At 45.6% G+C, this 24,000-nt stretch overlaps 1 protein-coding gene across 1 annotated transcript in view; it reads left to right on the forward strand.

The window, feature by feature from the left end:
• The first annotated feature begins 904 nt into the window (after window positions 1-904).
• Window positions 905-24,000, forward strand: part of LOC146206522 (uncharacterized) — a 79,365-nt gene continuing 56,269 nt past the window's right edge. Inside the window, exons 1-3 of the mRNA XM_084587034.1 lie at window positions 905-1,357; window positions 3,189-3,398; window positions 13,654-13,794. Of these exons, the coding sequence (XP_084443160.1) occupies window positions 905-1,357; window positions 3,189-3,398; window positions 13,654-13,794 (804 nt within the window). The remainder of the gene's footprint in view (window positions 1,358-3,188; window positions 3,399-13,653; window positions 13,795-24,000) is intronic.

Consider the following 24,000-nt stretch of genomic DNA (forward strand, 5'->3'; position numbering starts at 1 on the left):
AACAAAAAGAAGAAAAAAGAACAAGCCATAGTTGTAATGACGACTGAGATAAACAGAAAACTTCCACATGCTATGTAACGCAAGGGCGGCACTTCGACGCTCGGGCGGTGTCACACTTGTTAAATGTCTCTTCCTGCCGTACACCCTGTGCCGCATAAATGAGAACGGTCCGATAGGCATGCCTGCGAGCTGCAGTGCCGCGCGGTGAGATATTACAGCTCTGGTGTCCAGTCACTTGTGCTAATGTCTTTTACTCCTGACTGTACGCGAATATGTTCACGAGAGTTCTCAAATCCAAAACACGCTCGATCGGATGACCTCGGGAGCTGCAGTGCGAAGAGTATAGAGAAAAGTTAGAGTTAGGGCTGTACAATCTGAAGAAAAATGTCCCCTCAAGTGAGTTAATTTTCCAAGTTGCGGTTCGCCCACTACTTTGGCATAATCAATAATCGAGTAAAAAGAATTGTTTTATATGTTGCTCAGTATACATATAACTTTGCGGCCTGTTCCAACAGCTATTTTGTATTCTGCTCGCATTTGTTCCTGATTTCTGCATTCAAAAGAAAATCTTTACCTCAGCGATTAGCATTTTATTCCATACGGAGTGCAGTACAATCAGAATTCACATATCAGGCACTAGTATAATTTCTTAATCTCTTTTCGTCCTCTATTGCTGCTCACTCAAATGTCCCCTGCTCTAACGCCGTTTCTATTCTACCTTATACAGAGATTAGCTAGCTTATTCCTAGAGTGAAGGCGCAGCATTAAACTCTGCTTAATCGCTCTTGTGCATTGTTACATGCAGCAAATTAACCCGATTAATGCCATCGAGTGGTAGTGGATGGTCTTGTGAAGCCCGAGACCCCCTTTTCGCAGCGCGTTCGGCAGCAGCGGCGCGCCACTCATGGGCAGCACCTGCAGTGCCCGCAAGAAGGCCGCTGCTGCTGGCGACGCAGAGGCGGCGCGCTGGCCGCACCTAAGCGAGCGGCTGGAGCAGCACCGGGGCGGCATCAACTGCCTGGCGCTGAGCGAGGACCACTCGCTGCTCGTGTCTGGCAGCGAGGACGGCCGCGTGTTGCTGTGGAGCAGCCATTCGACGCCCGTCGAGCTTCTGGGCACCCTGAGCGGACACGCGGGCTACGTCACCCACTGCACCGTGCACGGAAACTACGTGGTCACCGGCTCGGCCGACGGCACGGTGCGAAAGTGGTCAATCGTGGACGCTAAGTGCTTGCACGTCTTCCACGGCCACGGGGCCCGTGTCAACAGGGTGCTCTGCACGGGTGACCTGGTGCTCAGCACGTCGCACGACAAGACGGCTCGCGCCTGGCGCTTCAACGCCGATCTGGACGCACAGGTGCCTCCCCCTGCTCTTTGCTGACCGATGGGCGCAGGCTGTCGGCGCGCCCTGTCATTTGGTGGAAATTAGCCGGACATGCAATTTCTGTTCCTGCATTAGTCTATCTTCTCGCGTTGCTTTTATCGGTGCAGCTCGCACTGCCCTGCTCAAATAGGTGACTGCGTGCTGTGTTCAAATAGCACCGAGCACAATAAGGTCATAAAAAATAAAAGAAAGCAGCCGGGCCTCAGTGTTACGTTAATTATGTTGTTGTCTTTTTATTTTTTATTTTTTGTAATGCAGAGGCGGATGTAGACCAACACTACTGCCGCGAGCGCAAGCGGCGCTGTGTTCAATGTATTAGGCGGGCACACACAGCACAATGTGACCTGAACTTTAAAAGGAGTCGTTGTGTTTGCCTAATAGCATTCCTTTTCGACCACGATCTAGCCCATACAAAAATTTCCTATGATCAGCTATAGAAAATCCTTTGTATGGTCGGCTATAGATATTTGGCCCAAATATCTATAGCCGTTTCTAGGCTGTCTTTAGGTTTTTCTGTAGTCCGTTCTGTAGAAGTCTTTAACCTGTTCTATGGACTTATGGCTCCCTATTTACTGCATGTCTTTAGCATTTTCTATGGTCACGTACAAACTTTTATGGTCGGCTATAGATAATCCTTTGTCTGGACGGCTATAGATGTTTGGCCCAAAAAGCTATATATAGCCTGCTGTAGAAGTCTATAACCTATGGACTAATTCTGGTGTTCTAATCTATGTATTGCAGTCTCTAGCATTTTCTATGGTCAGCAATGAAATATTCGCGCGCGCGCGCGTGTGTTGTATGCGCGTGGATGTGTTTGTGCATACGCAAGCGGGTATGTGCATGTGTTTCATGCTCTATATCTTCATACGTTTACTTTCAATACGATGCCTAAATAACTGAAAATTAGCCAGCAGTCCCCACGAATAAAACCACCATGAGGCGGAGGTACTGATCGCAGGCTTACTTCCATGCGGCAACAGTGCTCCCACCAATTATACCAAAGATTGTGACGCAATCCATTTGTCGTACAGCGTTGTAGTTGATGACACATGGTTTCTCGTTGCATACAGCGCACAACTCTTAATCAAGTTTGAAGACAAGTCGCACGAGGGATTCGAACCGACGATATATGTGCTTTCATATTAGGGTGTACGCCTACTGGTCTCTAGCTTTTGGTATTTACAATATAGACAGCTAAAGATAACTGTATGACTAATAGTCAATAGCTTCAGGAGCATACACTTTTTTATAGCCACTTAAATCAGCTTATATGGGTTATAGTCTGTAGCTTTAGAGGCATTCAAATTTCTATAGACAGCTTAAGATATGTGGAGTACTAATATTCTATTGCTTCAGGAGCATAAACTTTTTTATAGCTTGCTAAAACTGATTCTATGCCTTGCAGTCTGTAGCTTTAGAGGCATTCAAATTTTTATAGACAGCTAAAGATAACTGTATCATTAATAGTCTATAGCTCTAGGAGCATAAGCTTTTCTCGATTGTAACAGCTTTCAAATAAACTATCTTCGAAAGTTCCTACGCAGTGCTTTGTTTTGGAATGAAGGTAATGAATTCATCTCATACGAGACCTTCATTCATCGCATGCAATTAAATGTTGATAGTATATAAGTCATTACAAGAAGTAGTTTGCTGTTCCTGCATGTTGTGCGGCATCTCTGAAAACACCCTTATTTTTTTTTTTCCACAAAAATTAGTCTGCAGCTCGTGTGAACGTTTCAGGTGGAGCGCGCACGCAGAGATCTCGCAGTTTGACATCGCTGCAAACTGTTGTTTTCTACCACAGGAGATGGAGGAGCGAAGGCTGCTGCGCCAAGTGGCCAGCAGCGGCCGCAGCAGCCGAGACAGCAGCGCTACCAAAAAGAAGCCCGACAGCCAAGCGAGTACCGCGGAGGAGGGCTCCGAAGACGACGCCTCCACGTCCTCCGGATTCTCGGAGGAGGCCGACTCCAGGGTCCGGACAGGCGAAATCAACGATCGTATCACCGTGTTTCGGGTAAGGAACAATGTCATTCACAAAATGCTGTTTTCACTGGCCAGCGATCTCGCGTGCATTGGCTTCTGGATCATTATCATCATCATCAGCCTGACTATACCCACTGCAGGGCGAAGGCCTCTCCCATATTGTTTCAATTAACTCGGTCCTGTGCTAGCTGCATCCACTTGACCCCTGCGAACTTCTGAATCTCATCCGCCCACTTAACTTTCTGCCGCCCCCTGCTACGCTTTCCTTCCCTTGGAATCCAGTTTGTTACCCTAAGGGACCATCGGTTATCCTCTCTTCGCACTACGTGTCCCGCCCATGCCTATTTCTTCTTCTTGATTTCCACTAGAATTTCAGTAACTTGAGTTATTTCTCTGACCCAATCTGCGCGCTTCCTATCTCTTAATGTTACCCCTACCATTTTTCATTCTATAGCCCTCTCCGTTGTCCTCAACTTAAATAGAACCGTCTTCGTTAGCCTCCACGTTTCAGCCCCATAGGTGAGTACAGGTAAGATACAACTGTTGTATACATTCCTCTTGAGCGATGCCGGCCAGCGGCTAGTCATAATCTGCGAGTGCTTGCCAAATGCGCTCCATCCCAATCTTATTCTCCTTGTTATTTCCCTTTCATGGTCCGGGTCTGCGGTTACTACCTGCCCTAAGTATAGACATATTCGCCGACTACTTCCAGTGCTTCACTACCTGATGTAAACAGCTGTTCCTTCCCGAGACTGTAAAACATTACCTTAGTGTTTTGCATATTGATTTTCAAGCCTACTTTTCTACTTTTCCTATCTAGGTCATCAATCATTCTTTGCAGTTCATCCCCAGAGTTACTTAGCAAGGCAATGACATCAGCAAATCGCAGATTATTGAGGTGTTCTCCATCTACCCCTAAATTCGCCCACCCCAAGTCTCTCTATAATTCCTCTAAGCAGGCTGTGAATAGTACTGGGGAGATCGTGTCTCCTTGCCTAGCCACTTTCTTTAAAGCAGAAGTATGGCTGCTGTGCAGTCACTATAAATAAATAAATAAATAAATAAATAAATAAATAAATAAATAAATAAATAAATAAATAAATAAATAAATAAATAAATAAATAAATATATATATATATATATATATATATATATATATATATATATATATATATATATATATATATATATATATATATATATATATATATATATATATATATATCTTTCAGTGCTTTCACGTACGGCTCGTTGATGCCCTGATTTCGCAATGCCTGCATGACCGCCTTGGTTTCTACTGAGTCAAATGCTTTGTCGTAATCAGTTAATGCTATGTATAAGGGCTAGTTATATTCCGAGCATTTTCCTATCACCTGGTTGATGTTGTGGATATGATCGATAGTGGAGTACCCTTTCCGAAAGCCTGCTTGATCTTTTGCTTGATTGCAGTCTAAGGTCGTCCTGATTCTATTAGCGATTACTTTAGTAAATGCTTTATACGTAACAGACAGTAAGCTGATTGGTCTGTAATTTTTCAGATCCTTAGCGTCCCCTTGTCATGAATTATAAGATAATATACGTTTGCGTTCTTCCGTGGTTCAGGAAATGCATATACAGGGTGGCCAGTTTTCCTAGCACGATATCCCCCCAGTCCTTCAACAAATCTACAGTTATCTGATCCTCTCAAGCTGCTTTCCCCCTTTTCATAGTTTCTAACGCTTTCTTAACCTCGTCCTTCGTCACTGGCGGAACGTCTGACTGCTTTTCCCTACTGCCAATCTTATTATTGTCCTGACTACTTTGGCTACTGTAGGGATCAGTATAAAACTCCTCGGCTGTATTGACTATCTTTGTCTATATTCGTGATGACATTGCCCTGATTTGTCCTTTAGCGCATACATCTGATTTTTGCCTATGCGCAATTTTTTCTTCATCGGATGAAGTTAAGAAGCTCGTAGGGGCCAAGTGGGTGGAGCTTGCGCAGGAACGGACTAATTGGAGGAATATGGGAGAAACCTTCGTCGTGGAACGGGTGTAGTCGGGCTGTTTATGGTGATGAAGATGTTATTAAAAAAGCGCGAATTGTCAACAGTTGACACAACACTTTTCTATTTTAGCAACAAAACAATCTTTTTCTTTAACGTTAGCAATCGGCGCTTGTGGTTCAGAGCTGCATCTCTCAACAGGGCCTTCGCTATAAGGATGGCCGGCAGCTCTGACTGTGACACATGTAACAAAAGGATTAAGTGCCTATATTGCACCAGCCCTCTGACTACTGTGAATAAGAAAGCCCCGTACCGTGTTTTTGATCTAATTTGGCAAGCGTTCACCGCACTTGGCTTGTTGGTGCATTTGCGCAAGGGCCCCAGGCGCATCAGCAATTCGCCGCGGGACGGAACACGCCAGCAGCATCCTGAGCCAGATCTTCAAGCAGTATTGTATATTCTGTGCGGCCTGCAGGTTGGCCTAAGCGCTGCTGGCATTCTTACAACTGAACCTGTCGAAGGATAGGCACCAGCGTCCTTAGATGAGATCTTTCTGCAGGAGCGCAAGTTGTTCTGCGCTTTCGATGGTGTCTAACCAGCGCACCAGGGGCCTCCGGAACGGGGCTTGTCGCCATTTTAGTGGGTAGACTGGCAGTGTTATCGGAGGACGATGTGATCAACCTCGCCGGTACAAGCTCTGTTCGAGCAGTGCCGCTGCGTGCCGAGTGTGGAGGACGATGACGCGCGACACCCAGTTCCGGCTCCTGTTTCAGTTACATTTTCACGTAGGCAAGCATGCTTTTATCGCCAGCAAATGACAGTTCAATTTAGTGAAGCTTGTGAACAAGCTGCGGATCTGAACAGGTTCGCAGCAGCGATTCAGAGTTTGTAAGAAAACAAATTGCAGCAGGAAAGTGGATCGCTGGAGAAAAGAGGAATGCCAGTTAACATGGACTGTGCGCAAAGTTGCATGCTTCCTTCCGCTCTTCATATCTCAAGCGCCCATATGGCGCAAATACTATCTCCGGGGCGGACATGGTCGGTGCCGCACAGTCATTTTGGGGGCGCCGTAGCTTTTCGTTCGACCGCGCGCTGTGAGGCATCATCCCACAGTCCTATAAACATAGGAGGTAATCTTGGGCAACTTCGGCCATTGAGAATAGGCGCAAGCTTTAAAAAATTAGACGAAATTCTTTAAAGACGTAGCGTATATTCGTCGATGGTCTGCGCTGCAAACCGCTTCAGAACACGTAAGCATCAGTGCGCGGAGGTTGATAGAGCTCATCTTCTTTTTTGGCGAAATTAGCTAAAACGACGCTGAGATGCGGTTACTGATAAAGTGTGACATTGGCAGTCGGGTAGTATCGAAGATACATGTATCTTTGATAGTATCTTTATATACATTTTGTGTATCGGTATTAGGTACCGTGTGCTGAAAATGAAAGTATCGGTGTATCGGTATCAAAAATACATTTTTAAACTATCGTGTATTTTGAAGATACTCGATACCCCCCCCCCCCCCCCCCCAAAAAAAAAAAAAAAAAAAAAAAATCTTCAAATATTGAAACCTCTTTGAGACTTTGGGTTGACGGCGCTAGCTCAGACAATAGTACAGGCCCTGAAACAGCTCAGCTTGTAGTGCCGCCTGAGTTCCCAAGAAATTCCCTGGCCCATCAGCGTCAACCACATTTCCAGATTCCCGTTTTTTAAAACTGAATGAGGTAATGGTAAGTAGCGGCTCACAAAGTGGTTTACTTCTGAGCACCGAGAGCGTGCCACGAAGCCTCTAAGCCTTTAACAGATGCACATAGAGATATGAATAAAGGGAAACGCAAGGCGAACACGCAGTAGGGATCCCCCCCCCCCCCCCCCCCCTTCTGTCTCTTCGACGTTTGATTCTTGTCAAGCAGTGCCCTCAGTGTGCTGTCGGACGCAGTAACTTATGCACAACTCAAAACCCCTGGGCTGCGCGTGCCGGCTCTGCTTGGCGGCTAGAACCCAAGCTCCTAAGGCCTCAGTCCACCACGATGCAGTCGGGTAACCACGTTCTTGTAGTTACGTTGTTTGACAGAAAATAAATCTATCCTTTGAAACTGCACAGGGAACAGGCTTCCCCTATACTTTTTTTAAGGAGAAAATGTCACGTAGTGGTGACAAGGCCGTTGACACCAAAAGAAAACACAGGCTTGATTGTACTGAAATGAACTCTTTATTGGGCTAACTTGCGCCCGCAAAAGAACTAAGCAACTCGGCGGCGGTGATAGCAACAAACATGCTCGTCGATCGTCGAACAAAGAATGCCCGTCGCACTCGTCAACGCTCAATTTAAAGGCTGCTCATAACAATCTAGATAACGTCGCAACTGCTAACAGCACAAGCTGGAACATTGTAGGAAGACACATGAGTGGCCGGGATCTTCGAGATAGATCTCGGTGCATCTTGTGCTACAACGAAACTGATAAAGGTGCGTCTCGCGACATCGAGCATTAACAAACAAAAAATACAGAACTAATACGCGATCCAGAATCAGAGTGATAAGGCCGCATGCCGGCGGCTGTTAAAAAACAACAAATACAGTTTTGAAGGTTTCGTGGCAATATTACGCCCAAAATTGTATGAAATCCAGGACGTTAAAGCTATGAATGCAATTTTCTAGCACAGTTCGAATAACAAATTACGCGTTGTCAAATAATTTTTTCCGAAAAACATTTTAGCAAGCCTTGAATAAAACTTTCAAAGATATCTCTATCTTAAAAGAAAAACTAATTTTGGAAATATGCGAACTGATTAAGGCCGTATTAGCCACTTTAAAAATATATATACTTCTATCTTTTATCTGCAACCAGCCGTAGTTCTCCAGCGACGCTAGTGAGCCTCGAGTTTCCTAACTACCTCCAGGACGCTTGTGTAAACGCGACTGTGGTTCACTCTTACAAACTGATAAAAGGCATCTTCATCTAATACAACAATGCGACGTGCTCGTGTGCGTATGCAAGAGGTTTTTCTCATTTGCGTCGCGTTTAGCATGCCCACATCGCGCTCCCTCCGGACGGAAGAACGTTTAGCCATTTTATTTTTCTTGTTTTCCTTCTAGCTTTTAATAATATACAGAGCTTCAAAGGTTTGTTATCGCACTAATGGCAATATAACTGCTCATTTTTCCAAAGAAACGCAGGTTGCACATTTGCATTTGTATGTATAGCCAAGTGCTCACAGGTTGGTTCGCATGAAGATCACTAGTTTAAAGAAATATTTCGCTAGGCTGCTCGTGGAAGCAATCGCTTAACTGTAACCATGGCTTCAATTCAATGTGAAGCCCTCACAAGTACAGCTGCCCAAATAACTCCGTGCTGGCGTATTCATTAAGGAGGAAGATGAGGAGGAGGAAAGTCAGGGAGGCTAATCGGCAAAAGAAACCGGTTTGCTGCCGTGCACCGGGGGAATTACGGGGGTGAGTGGATATAAAAGTGATGGGTAAGAGAGGGATGGGTGAAGTCAGTATAGTCACATCCCTTTGAGAAAAACTACGCCATAGGAATGCTCTAAAGATTCCAGAAAGCACGGTAAAATCTCCTAATGCCGCTAATCGTATTACTACCTTTATTAAGTTAGGATTTCAGGGATGTATCGAAGTATCGACGATACAGTACCGAGTATCTGTATTGAAACTTGATTTCGATCCTGAAAATTGTATCGACATCAGAAATACAATTTTTCTGGGTATCGAGTATCGGTATCGAATATGCGTACGAAGTATCTTGCCCAGCCCTGGACATTGGTAAGTGTTATTCCTTTTACAAAGGGTCGCCACTGCCTTTTAGTGCGTCGAAGTAAAATTAAAAGAAAAAAAAAACAAAAAAAAGTAGACGAGGGAGAAAAGCAATGCTGTAATGGCGGCTAGTTGGTTTTACCTCATCATGTAGGCGCGCTGAACTTTAACTCGAGACAATTCACCAAAACAAGACAAGATTGGTACGTGCACGAACATGATGAGGGAGAAAACACTACTGCTTCCTATTTTCTCCCTATCCCCCGCTTTAGCCTTTTGCCCATATATTGTGTTCTATGTGGTCTTGTGCTATCGGGGACTCGTAAACCGAGAAGTAGTTGCTCTCGATGTCGTTCCACCCGCGCACATATGTTTCACGCGAGGGTAGGATTGCGCCTACTCATAGGGGCCGATGGTGGAGGGCTTTCGTTGGTCTGATGCACCCACCGCTGTTAGCTTTCTTCACTACGCGGAATAGAAAAGGTATCAGTTTTTATGTGTTCTACGATATTAATAACAATAATGCTTCACAAAAACGAGTGTGGCATAAACGTGATGTAACAAATTATTCATGACGGCATATGCGGTTTCGTCTCTTTGTGTTTTTTTGTGTTTTTCGAAAGAACCGCTATTGGGAAAACTGAATTGCGTGCGCGAAGAACCCTCGAGCTAAAACGAAGCTAATTGTGCCGAAGCAGGAGCTCGCTGGGTCTTCTAAAAACGGATTGCGGAACACGCTGACGTGGGAAACTGCAGGGCTCGAATTTGTGCAGGCTAGCAAGTATAGTTGCAGGGAAACTGGAAATAATTAAAATGTATATTGAAACATCATGCTGCCCTCCATCTCGCAACAATATGAACAAGAAATTTTAGACGACGAGTTCCCAATGCCTGGTGCCGTTAAGGATCCTGCCGCTAAGAATCGGGGCTTTGCTTTCTGACCGCAACAAGTTTTCTTTTTTTTTTTTTTTTGGCAGCCAAGCATGACCGTGTGGCCGCTCATCGCCGATGGAGCTTCAATACTACTGCGGTTACTTTACTATTGCTGCCTGGAAATGTCCAGAGCAAGAGTGGCTGCGCACGTGATGGCATGAGCACCGTGCCGCAATTAAAAGGGAGGTTGCTGTAAGCTAACTGAACGCCTGCGAAATATAAACTCGCCGAGCACCGTCAAACGTTCAGCCCGTCTGGCGAAAGAGAAGTCCTTGTCCAATAACGCGAAAGTTTCCACATCTCACACTCACCGTAGAGAAGGCACAGGAAGCAGAAGTGGGAAGGCAGCACCGAAATCAATTTGCTAAAAACACTTGCTGTCTAAAAGAGATATAAATGCGTTCCAAATGCTTTTGAAAACAACAAATTTTCTTTTCGTATCAAGTAGTAGTTTCATGGCATAAACGCAGGTCTGATAGTTGGTCCGTTTATATAACTGTAAATTTAAGACAAAAATCTGGACCAATGAACACAGGACTGGCTCCAGCCCTAAGTTATGTTTCTTTTGTCTCCGTCCTTTACACCAAACGGACAATTCTAAAAGCGCAGACTTGATGTTACCGCGCCTTGGAAGCACCAGCGCGTTTCTGGTGCAGCGACGCAACTCTAGAACCAATCTATCATCTATCTTTGCAAAATTCGTGTGTGTTGTTTACCAGGACCTACTTGGAAATTGTCATTACCTGAATCACTCCGCTTTCACCGCAAGTTCAATTAGGCTGCGGTAGAAGAGTGCACTGGCTCAAGTAGGGCTTAAAGTGGCGGCTCCGGGCCGGGCTCGGGACTGTACATAAATGAGTTGTCTACATCTTTTCATGCACTAGTGCAGAAGGAGGTGCACTCAGGCTTTTCTGGCAGTGACGGAGATGCAACAATACCATGGAGTTGGCAGCAAACAATTACTTGCACTTATTCACCTCTTTTTGACAGTCGCATTTTTCTCACGCGAGAAGATATACAAACACCGCGGTTGTTTTTCCGTACTACTTCCCGGAACGTCACAGAAATGAAAAAAAAGCTCCCGGAGCTAGAATTATCCCCGCTGTTTAATAATAAACGGCTGATTATGCCATTTCGTTCACCATGAGCGAGAGAAAGCTCATATGTACACCGAGTTTTAAGGGACACCGAGAACCAATATAGGTTGGCGTGTATCAACAGAAATACTATTATTGTCCCGTTTCTTAGTTGTTGTTTTTTTTTTTTGTTCAATTTTAATATCTTTTTTTAATTTCAGTACAGGTTTCAAATTGGGCGTACATTTAAAGGATGAAAAATTCAAAGTTACAACTGGCAAAAGCCTCCAACTGTACACAACCTAAATATACGTATAATATACAGCGTGACAATACTATGTTTTGGCGATTTATGCTACCCGCTGCCTGGAGGTGACGGACATGTACGTATCTCATCCTTGAGTCACATCTACACAAACAAGTCCGTGATGCTCAGACATTGCGACATGGTCAAGGCCCGTCGACGGCTTTACAATCACGCTCACGTTACCTTCGTATTGTCCTTCAGTTAGTATCCCGTGTGGCACCAATGATTTCTGACAGAATTATAAAGTGGGATATGCTGCGCGCGAGACGAGAACACTGCTTCCTCGAAGCCGTCCTCAACTTAGTCTATAGCAGCGGGATGCAAAGCCACCGAATTTGCCCGGGTCGTTTGTGGTGGCACCGTAGACAGTGAGTAACAGATTTTATCGTTCTGCTGGCAGAGGATTCGTGATCGAAGTCCTCAGGAAAGCTGCCCACTAGCCGTAACTTTCCAAGACGCTCCCTTGTTACGCTAACAAAGATAGGCACTAACGGTGTATGAGTTCAGAACAACGACTTAGCGACCGACGATAGTAACACCGTCACCTTCGATTGGCATCCCGCGTTGATAAGCATTTCCTATGTCGCGCTCTTTGTCGTTGTCACCCAAAAAGCGATGAGACTTTTGCTCCACGACGTTTCATCATCATCATCAGCAGCCTGATTATACCCACTGCCGGGCGAAGGCCTCTCCAATATTTCTCCACTTAACCCGGTTCTGTGCTAGCTGCATCCACTTGACCCCTGCGAACTTCTTAACCTCATCCGCCCACCTAACATTCTGCCGCCCCCTGCTACGCTTTCCTTCCACTGGAATCCAGTTTGTTACCCTCAGCGACCATCGGTTATCTTCTCTTCGCACTACATGTCCTGCCCATGTCCATTTCTTCTTCTTAATTTCCACTTAATAACGACGTTCACCGTTTGCTAACCTACGGGATTAAACAGCGAGTACGAAAAGGCATATTCATTCAGATACGCATTTTTATGCAGTACTCGGGATGTATTTTAGAGAGCCACTCCAAGCACTTCCTGGGCCAGATTCTAACATTGGCGACAAAAAAAAATCAATGAACCCAATTCTCGTTCAGCACGACGTATGCATTGCTCGTGGTGTGCGTGATACTTGGCCTCCTGGCCCGAGTGAACGGAAAGAAAGGTGACATTATGAATAAAGAAAAGGCATTGTAATCTTGCTGGGCGCCTTAACTACGCACTGAGGCATATGTAGGGCGCAACATGTAATCTCCCTAAGCATAGGGTGAAAGGCTTAGTAAAGGGTAGGGGAGAGATAGGTTTATATTTAAATATAAAAGACGTTTCCAAAGATGATAAAGCCCCAGTGGCAATGGTCGCTGGTTTGGCTCACTCAACCCAATTTAGTTGGATGCTTAACTATGAGCTAAGCAGAGAGCTGTAGCTTTCCATGAATTGTGTTTCGTGTTTTGTCACGCGTAAAGCATCATTTGTCAAGAGACGACGACGCTATAGCATTTGCATTGTCCCCGCATTGAGATTTCCCGTGGTTCACACGTCCGCTTTAAAAACATGGACGATTTCACCTCTAGCATGTCTTTCTGTACTAGTGCCGGGTTTATATCAGCCTCATCCTTTCCCTTTTTGCTATTCCTGGAGGTTGTTTCGTATGGTGGTGAGTAAGCAGCTTTCAGTGCTAATCTTATCCTTTCTGGCCTCGCACAGCAGGTAAAAAAAAAAAAAAATTCGGTTGTAGTGCGCATGAACGCTTTCTCTCAGCTCGCCAAAGCATAATGACAGTGGTGTTCGATATACGTTTTCTACAAACATTATTTCAATTTTCTTCATTTCCTTTAACTAAAATGGCTTACATAATTATCCTATTCCTGCGGTATATAAAACTGAATTTTTGCCTGCTGAAGTACAGCCATAAAATATGAGCCAAACAATACTTAAATACTGTGCGGAATTTTTCGGAATTGCACTAAATATTATGTAAATAAGAGTTTTCGCATTACGCTTCTACCTGATGGACGACCACCTTGATCTGGACCAAACCCACGACCTTAGGCTCATCAGCAACTCCCTATAGTCACTGAGCCATCCAGGTGAGTGGCTCATTTCTCCAAACTTAGAATCTGAACAGTCCCGATCAGAAAAGAGGTGGTTCCTTAAAAAGCTGGAGATGCGCTCTCAAACCACTGTAGCATCGTTTCCGCTGCAATATGTGATTTGTTCCAGGGTCACACCAAGAGCGTGTTTCCTGTGATCTTCGTGCCCGCGGACGGCCTGACAGACGCCGACGCCGAAGACATCGTGGTCACAGGCTCTCACGACTGCACGGCTCGAACCTGGGGACTTTTCTCCGGCGAATGCCTCAAGGTGCCTACTTTTTTCTTAGTTTTACATCAACTAGTGAAGTAAATTCGCGCCACCACCCGCTGGTTACAGTGTGGGATGCGTCTATTGTATACGCTCCGCACGCTAAAAACTGAACGCTTGTTAAACACTACTGCTCTAGATTAGCGGTTCTTTAATGCCGCAAAGAAAAATTCAGACTCAGCGGTTATGGAAACTCGGGCTCAGTGATGTATTACTTCCGCTTCGTTCAACGGCTTGAGCTATAACCCCTAAATATTGAATGCCGACCGTTGCCGAGAAGCTAACTCGCTGAAAGCTGATCTTGCTGCTGATTAAGATGGATGGCTGTAATCACAACAAAGAGGAAGCCTTTTTTTTATGTGCACTGCTTTTAGTTATTCCGAAGCGTTTCAGGGAATAAAACAGATTTCTGTTGAGGGTATCATGCTTACAGAAGCCTGTGTGATCCTCGAAAAGGTTTCTCCAAAAATAAGAAAACATCATCTCTTTTTTTTTCCCTCTCTCGATCCCTCAAAAAAAAAAAAAATAATAAACCCTCACCCGGATGTTTTACTGGTCGCATTCCTCCAGTTTCTAGATGGTAACGCGTTTTTTGTTACTTTTGAAGCAAACTGGTATTGCAAGCGCCTACAACTGATTCTACAGTGGCTACCGCGTTTTAAATTCTTTTACTCGTTGGCTAATCCACGTGGGTATTGTTTTCTGCTGATGCCATAGTGTCCTCTCTGAAATATCAACCAAGCCAGAACGAAGCCAAGTAAATCAAGAGACAATAGGACACCGGCCCTCGATGATTACGTTGATGATTTTACAGATTTTTTCTGGTTTGTGTAGGGTGGGCGGGGGGGGGGGGGGGGGGGGGAGGAGGGGGGAGTGATTGAGGAGAAGCAAGTAGGTGGGTTTTTGGAAGAGTGGCTAGAGATGTGTGGGCAGGTGACAGATGGCGTTTCTGGAGGGTGAAGGGGAACAGGAGTGGGATTGTTGGATCGAGGGTAGCAGTGAGTTTAGGATAGGCAGGCCCATGGTACGATGGTGGGTGGTGTTTCTGAAGGGTAGAGGCTTTTCTCTCGGGGGCTACAGAGAGGCGCCGGCCTTTTCGCATTGTTACGCTGGCACTTCCTCCGCAGTGAAATCCTTGCCCAGCTTCATGGATGGATAGATAGATGGATGGAACATAGCAGCGTCCCTTTTGAAACGGGGGGATGGCAGTTGCTATCATGTTCATTTTTCCCCCCTATATCTTAATTATTATTTTAGATTGGTTAACTATACCATCAGTCTGTTTATTGAATTTCTGTTTCTACATTACTAACATTATGTCACTTTTCTGCTTTTAAGCCACCAATCTTCCAATAGCTTTTTGCTAGCTTCCACCGCAGGTTCATTTACCCGGCCACTGGTATCTCTAAACCCCAGAGCATCAGGAAGAGTGACTGCGCCTGCATCGACTTCCGGGTGGATACTATTACATTCGAGTATAATATGGTTATTTGCTTCTGTGGATTTACCACATACTGCACATGTGTCATCTTCGCTGTTAAATTTCTTTTTGTAGCTGCGTGTTCTGATACACCCTGATCTAGCTTCAAAATGTAGGGCACTGCCTACAGAGTTATCAAAGAAAGCTTCCTTCCTGATCAGCCTTTTCCACTTTTGGTATAGTTCCACACTCTGTTTCTTTTCCATAGAATTTATTCAATTTTTACCTTCTGTGTTTTTCACTTGTTGCTTAACGCTCTTTATTTCTTCTTCCTTGTGACCAGCATACTTACTGGTTAGTTTCCTAGTTCTTTTCCTCCATTGTGAGTCAACGCTTTTTAGGTATAGGTATTCAAATATTTTAGCTGTCCATCTGTTACTGTCCGATTTCCTCAGGCATTCCTCATATAATATTTTACTCTGAGCATCCCGTACTTCGAAACATGCCCAGCCCATATCTCCCTGTACCGCCTCATTTGTGGTTTTGCCGTGGGCACCCAGTGCTAATCGTCCGACGGCTGTCTGATTTATTTCTAATTCCGACTGTACCTCTGATTTTAGGCAAAAACCGCATTTCCGAAAGTAAGTCCGGGCACCATAATTCCTTTCCAAATAACCCTCAAAACCTTATACCTGTTGTATCCTCACAATGCCCTATGCTTGATTATCCCGGCATTTCTTCGCCCTTTGGCCTTAAGTGATTGCTCATGCTTTTCAATGTATGCCAATCCTTCGTTTACCCATACACCCAGATATTTATATTCTGCTGCTCTGGGTATTTCATGGCCTTGTATTTTAAGACCCTGATCAGTTGAGCCGTTGAAAACCATCAGACCCGACTTAACTGCGCTAAAACTGAAGCCTAGAGCCTCCCCTTCGTCTCCGCAACACATAACTATAGAGTTTGTAATTCTTCCAGAATGTTCCAACTAAACCTTGCTTATCACTCTTTACACGTTCCATGATATCTCACTTGCACTTGCTCATCTTGGAATTCCCGGCGATAAGCACCTGGGCATTCTCTCACTCCCTCCCAACTGTTTCCTCTTGATTTCGATTATCTGTGTCCTTCTCACTGGGATTTTCATTCTTCCATACTAATTCCTTTTTCCCCGACTTAGTAGCTGCTTAGTGTGCGGCGAAATGGGCGGCAAACATCTGACCAACTCTTCCTACGCGCTGAAGAATCTGATCTGTGAAATGTGTTAACTTTGACAGCTTAAATAATTCACTCATTAGCTCTAACTAATTCTAGGGTAGCCATCTTCGTAATGTCGCTTAATCACTAGAGTGAAACGCTCTTGATGATTCCAGTGCAGCTGTTGAAGTGAGGCGCTATAACCGAGCAGACATTTTCTAGTAAGCTTCTTCGCGAATTCCAGGAATAGGACATGCGTGCAGTGTTTCTCGTCGAATACTTCAGATAACGTATATTCGAATCAAACGTCCTCGCATTTATTATACCCAATATACACGTAGTAAATGCCTGCCGCCCTGGCCACCGGAAAACAAGCGCTGGTGGTATTGGATTGGTAAAACGTTTTTTGGGGGGCCTGCAGTAGAACGCGCGCTCGCGCGCGCGCGCTCCGGACGGGGCCTACGTCGTCCTCTGGGCACCGGCCGCGCGGCCTGGGTCCCCGCTCATCGTGGCCGGCTCGCTGGTTCCCTGCCGGGCCAGCGCCTTGATGACCTGCTGGACGGCCCAGAGTTGTTCCTCTTGATTGTTGCTCCCTGCGGCTGCTTCCAGTCGCGGCGGGATCCTCCCAGACTTAGCTTCTTCCTGGTACTTGTTGGAATTCCACAGAATGTGTGCGAAGCCGGCCGTTTCCGTTCGGCAGACTCTGCGTTTGTCTGTCGGGTGCGGCTCGGGATACATTCTGTGCATCAGCGACGGGCTGGGGAGTGAGCCCGTCTGTAGCTGTCTGAATAAAACGGCTTGCTCTCGACTGAGCCCCGAGCAAGGGGGTGGAAGAGTTCTGCGAGCTAGGCGGAACGCCTTGGTTATTTCGCTGTAGTCGGTCATTCGGTCCTTGGTGCTGAACCTCAGCGGCCAGTCGACCGAGGCGCGGTCCGTTAGCGCGCGCGCCTCGGCGTGTGCTGGTGGTAAAATTGTAGTATTCAAAGCTGAACGCTCTGCTGAGTATCCAGCGATAGCGCCGTACATAGACTGCGAGCTATTGGGCGGAAACACGCCAAACCGCACTCCCTCAAAGACAAAGACTTCCCTGGGAAAATTGCAACTTCGCGTAGCCGCTTGATTGATGGGACTGGCGCGGTTGAGAAGACCCTGTCGGAGAGCTCTGCAGGAGCTGAGAATATGACAAAAGGCATATCAGCGTAACACCGAGAGTTTAAGTCTCGAATACAGGAGCAAGACAGCCTGATTTTTTTTTTTGCGCTTTTTCTTTATTTATGTGAAACTTGCTTCGTAAAATTCTAAAAGCTTACAGTTTGCATGCACATAAGAGACTTCTGATGTAGTCGTGCAGCTGGCGCTGAAGCGTTATGCATGTTCTGACATTTACTATTTCAATAGCCTGCTTATGACTCTTCTTAATTCAGCTCTTTGTGTTGGTTTTTATCTGGGAGTTGGGAGGATACCAATTATCGTGGTGTGTTTTCTTGGTTTCCACTGACCTGGTTTGTTTTCATCATAATTGCCTGGGCCTACAGAGGGGCTCATCGCTGCGAACTCTTTCGTGCTTATAACAAAAAGATATACACATATATTTCTGAGCTTAGCCGAGCAACACTTTTAAAGCGTCAGAACGTTCATCCTATTTAACTGAGTGCTATTCATAGCCCCTTGTAAGCCATGTAATTCAATGGTTATTTTCCTTCGTGTCTATTCACTTCATAAAAGGGGAGACCTTACTACTCGGTTGTGACCAACCGCCTGACAGGGATCTGTCCCTTCCCTTTGTCTACGTCATCTTTCGTGCCAAGCAAGATCTCAATATTAAACCTTCCGGCCTCTTCCTTGGTCTGCATCATTGAGATAATGATGGTGTCCTCTCCCGATTTTCAACTTGAGTAGCGGCGCTTGTTGAATTTTTTCTTGAGAGGAAATTTCTACTGGAGGCATTAGCAAAACAGTGGCGTATGGCAGTCAACGGCCTCTGTATCCTGCTGTCACTATTTAGTTCAGAGTTGAAACGCGGTTTCGTAGACGTGCCAAGCAACCCCTGGTCAGAACGGTTCAACACGTGAATCTAGTTTGATGACTGAAGCTGAATCTCAGTTTAGAACCATCTCATGAAGAATCAAGCAATTAAAGTTTCCGAAGTTGCCACAGAATGTAACCTTTCATATGGTAGTGGTTTAAGAATGATCTATCGCATTTTTGACAGTTTGAAGGTCTCAGATTGATTGATTGATTGATTGATTGATTGATTGATTGATTGATTGATTGATTGATTGAACCACGTTTATTGGCAGCCATGTCATGCACTTTTGCTGCTGGCATCTGTGCGGGCATCTGGCCCCACCACAGTCACGGCGGCCGAGAAGGATGCTGGTTCGATTGTTTTTGACATAAACCTTGGCTCTGGGCCTAAGTCAACAAACTAGCTTTGCCCAGAAAATAGCGACGGCCGCGTTGTCGAGAGACAGCCCAGTCGATGTAGCTGGCCTGGCGATGGCAGTTGGAATTTCGGCGAGAGCCCTGACTCGAATGTCAGAATACTCTTGACAGTCCCATACTATATATATGGGCCGCGGTCGCTGGACTTCGGAAGTGACGGCACATCTCTTCGTCGGGGTCGTTGTGAAATAATTTTTGCCTCAATGACGGGGTTAACGAAGTGTTAGTTGCGAGGCGGCGGACTAATGTCTGCGTGGCCCTCGATAACTCCTCCGGCATAGGGGGAATGGGGCGCGCCTGTTGCTCGGCGCGTTCGTCTCTACCATTGCGGAGGTGCTCAAGGGCCTTGCGCCATCGCTTTCTCGCGATTGCTTTGAAAGTCGAGGGTTCCAACGGGCAGGTTTTGGCACCCGCTATGGTGGAATGTGCGTTCGGCGCGGTTGATATTTTGCGTAATGCTGCTCGCGCCTCGCTGTTGGCCCACTCGTTGTCTTCAATGCCTGCGTGGGCAGGCACCCAAGAAATCGTAGCTCTAATGTTAAGCTTAAGATTGGGGTCGTCAAATGTCTCTAATAAATCGCCGATTATTTTAGGGTGTGTTGACGGACTCGAGGTCACTCGTCTGCACACTTCATACGCGCGAGACGAGTCCATGAAGAGATAGAGTCTGTGCTTGGAATCATATTTTGGAAAGGTTTATAGGACCCAGCGCGATGCTTTTAAAAGGGCTGCAAGCTCTACTTCCACAGTGTCGACGTCATCGACGATTGGAAGTGTGGATGTATTCCCCACACGATGGGTGACATCGACCCACGCCACCGTCCGGATATACTTGGGAACATTAGTGTCGCTGTTATTGGCATTGGTTGCGCGAAGTATTTTCTCTGCCATATCAATATATATTATTGTGGTAGAAGGAGTTGGTTTGTTGGCTACGCTGCGGCTATCAAAATCCTCTATTCAAAAGGCCCAGAAGATTGTTTATCCCTCCTTAGGACCTGAGATGAGACGCAAGTTTGCTAATGGGATCAAAAAATAAAGCAGCAGTCTATGCTGTGGAAGCATTCGGTGTTCTTATCTCAGAAAAAAAAAAAAAAAAAACAAACAAAAAAAAACGAAAGCCCTAAGCTCTGGGATAGAAAAGATGGCGACGTTTTTTTTTTTTTCTGGGGGGGGGGGGGGGGGGAGGGATGCATAGGAGATATCCCGCTCATTGATTATGTGGTAAGGAGGAAGACAGAATAAAGGCAATATTATACCACAATTTTCCGAAACATGCATGAGGACGTCGTGGGAAAAGGTCGATAATTAACCACAATAGGCGTCCTTCTGCCATGCACCACGATGTTTCGGTCCACAAGGCTGGGACATCCTTCATTATCATCCCGGCCCCTGCTCTGAGCGTGAAGAAACACAAAAGACTCCCAAAAAAATGGGATATAAGAGTAAACTTATTTTTTTTTTTTTTCAAAGGCCTGGCAGTTACCTTTGCATGCGAGTTGCAAAACCTTTTAATCACCCCTCGTATTAGGCACCCTTCTGCATGACGCTTTTATACCGGCTACTGGGCTCTTCTGTTACCAGGAGGTCCACCTCATTTCAGTAAAACTGCATTTTACAGGAAGGAATTTTGACTCTTGAGCATCCGCTGCACCTTCCTTACTTTTCTCTTACTTTATCTTGCTTTCAAATTCCAGTGCACTTAGTCGATATTCTCCAGCGTTGCGTTGTTGAACAGCAGATGTGATTTTACTTAACCCTGAGTGCTGCCTTTACTGTGCTCTATTCCATTGTTTCTGAAATGAAGATAAAGTTTCGAGACACAGTGCCGTGTATTCAATTGCCATGGACAGAAAATGCCTGACATGGGTCCGGTTTTGCCTCACTGATTTATGAGGCCGGCGGTGAAGAAAGCCCCCAGCTCACTGAGAGTGTCGAACGCGCCGGGTTGCAAGCGTGTGCAAACTGGCCTTCCTTCGAAGTTAGCCAGATACTTTATTCCTGCTCTGCAGAACCATCGAAGGCCTGAATAGCCAGGCGTTCCCTTCAGCGTCTAATTAGCATCGAACCCTACTGCTCTGCCGCCTATTCGGTGATATCACATTGCACTTCATACCTAGGCATCTTAAGGCGAAAGCCTTTGATAGCTCATATTGTCGGCGTTCGTTCTTCCGGTCACACTAAAGCTGTCCATCAAATGACGTCATCACCCGAAACCGAAACTAGCGTCATTAGAAAAATAAAAATTCAGTCTTCAAAGGGAATAGAGTTTTCATCCCTCGGATCCCCAGCCGAGCCATGCCCGGAATTGTTTTTTCTTTATTGCCGGTCAACAAAGTACATCGCAAGCCTACCTTTGTCTGAAACGATATTGGGTGCGAGGACATACCGTGGCGCCACCTCACCTCTTGGAAGCGCGCCCGCATGACGAAGTATGTGGGATAACGCGCGTTGAACGGCTTCTGTAGGACGCTTTCCTAGGCAGTTCAGTTGCGCGATAGCATTACGTTCATTTATTTATTTAATATACACCTCGGTCTGGGCCTGTATAAGCTTATTTTGAGGTATGAGACTCAGTCACTCGGCAAAAAAGCACTTCACCGAATCAGCGTTATCGAAGCTGGCGAGCTTTACTGTGACGACGACGCGCACCTGCTGCAGCATTTCTGCTGTCATGAAAAAACGACAACTGAAGCTACCACACAACCGGTCAGATGTATGCTGTCAGTGCACAGGTAATGGGATTCCTGTGCAAGAGCAGAGGACTAAGGAGCCTGACAGATGTTGAGCGCCTTCGCATAGCGCCGACGGAAGCGGTACCTTTCGCCTGCTCCCTAGAACGTCGTAGAGCAAACAAGTTTGACTGTGGAGATGATATGAAATAATTTTTTAGCAAGTGTGAAGACGTGAGTTCCACGCAGCGAATTCTTGCGCGCTGACTACCATCATTGACACTCTTGGTTAGAGCGGATATTTATTTTTCCCGCGCGCAGTTTTTTTTTTTTACACATATCTCGATTAGCACATCACAACATACATACAATGCTCTATCTTTCGTTTATTCACGGACTCAGTATCGTTAGCTTCACAAGCGATAAGCGCAAATTAAAACTCGAGCGCCGTTTCTACTGCCGCTCCCCGAACTTTTAGCGCCAACTCTATGAACAAAATCTCGCTCGCTGAAATGTTTGCCGTGTACATCATGAGAATGATCACTTGCTGATTTGCCCATTCAAATGTTATTTAAGGAAGGAGAATTCTGTGAGCTTATGTTTCGGGTAGAAATGGGAGCTTGCGCCGGGTTCCCTCGCTTACGTCCGGGTACAGAGCAGTAGCGGACCGTAGCAACAGCTTAATTAAATAAACTTCGGCAGCCTCAGTAACGATGCAAGATCAAAAAGTGCAAAGTTGGCACTCTATATCAACCCAAACTACAGAAATAAACGCGACTATTAGCTTTTAAAACGCACAAATTCAATCGAGCGTCTGCTTCAGCAGCAGTAAGAGGAGTCACGTGATCCCACTTTCTCCCCTAGGTCGACACTAGCGCCGTTCGCTCCAGTGGTGGCGCTCGCGCCCAATATTAAAACTGTCTCATGTTGATCAATCCGCCGACAACATTCATTCACAGCGGTTGCTCTTGCCGACTACGGAGAACATCTCTAAGAAATGTTAGACTTCCAATGCAGTTGTCCCTGACAGATCACATATTTTCTTCTGCGTGCTTAAATGCCATCCGCGTTTTTCGTGGAGGCCCAGCGCCATAATGATGTCGAACGGGACCTCATCAGTTTGTACGGGTTGAAACCGGATGCCAAGGATTAATGGGCAGTTCTTTCTTTAAGATTCCTTGTAATATATCTCAGTGAAAAACAGGATCTAAGCCGTCTATAAAAACATTATTGATGGCCTCTTTTTTTTTTTTTTTTTTTTTTTTTTTTTTTTTTTTTTACAGCTTGTGCAATTGAGGGTCCAAGGTATAAATATACTTTTATCATAAAGCTATCGTCTTGCTGGAAGGGTACCAGAGTGAAGCTTTAAGTTAGGAAGATGCCGGTTAAGCCGACCGTCAAATCGTTTTTTTTTTTTTCAAGCTTCACTCTGAAGGGTACCAAACTGAAGGATACCAGAGGAAGGGTACCAGAGTGAAGCTTTAAGTTAGGAAGATGCCGGTTAAGCCGACCGTCAAATCTTTTCCTTCAAGCTTCACCATGGTACCCTTCAGAGTGAAGCTCGAAGAAAAACGACTTCCCGGTCGGCTTAAGTGGCATTTTCCCAACTCTCTTTAGAGCATCTTGTCCTTGGCCTTCACAATATATGGATCGGCATAGGGATACGGGTACAAAGAGGTTGAGCAAGTCCTTATACAATTTTTTCCTTGGTACAGTACTCAGATACTAAGATAATACGCCACGCCCGTCATTGTGAAACGCACATCATAATTCTCCTTGTCTACCGTGAGGATGATAATAAATAAATCCTGTCTCCACCGGGAACCGAACCTCCATCCCTCGGATCCCCAGCCGAGCGCTTTAAGCAACTGTGCCACGCCCGGGATCGCGAAACGCACATCACAATTCCTTGTCTACAGAGAGGATGATAGTAGCGATGACAATGACGCTGAAATTAGTGATAATTACAATGATGGCATTAGCAAAAATAATGACGGTACATTTACTTGATAATGATAATGAGAGCAAACATGAAGCACGTGTGCACGAGTAACGCTCTGGCTTTCGTATTTCTGCAGCGTAGATTCCCTAGCGCTCTCGGAACTGTTTACTCGGCGCCAAGAAAACCACTGTGCCCAGCACCCAGACACAACAACAGAGACTCCTAGAACGACCAATCGACGTAGCTTTCCACGTCGCTTGCCTCGTCACATACAACCCTCACATGACCTCTATCTACCGCGCTTCCTCTCTCACCACAAATGTCTGCGCTCCATGTGTACTGCTATTTCCCACCGCTGACTGGATGTATGATTTACGACATGAAAGTAACACAGCTGCAATGCTGGAAAGGACCTGTACAACAGGCCATCGCCCGCAAGATGGACGGCACAAATCGGATACAAAAAAGCCGCTTGGGTAAATAATCCCCTTTATCAGTAAAACAGTACAAGAAAATATGAGTAGCGAAAG

Source organism: Amblyomma maculatum, chromosome 1, assembly GCF_055883805.1.
Source record: "Amblyomma maculatum isolate TAMU_Amacu chromosome 1, ASM5588380v1, whole genome shotgun sequence".
Taxonomy (NCBI): Eukaryota; Metazoa; Arthropoda; class Arachnida; order Ixodida; family Ixodidae; genus Amblyomma; species Amblyomma maculatum.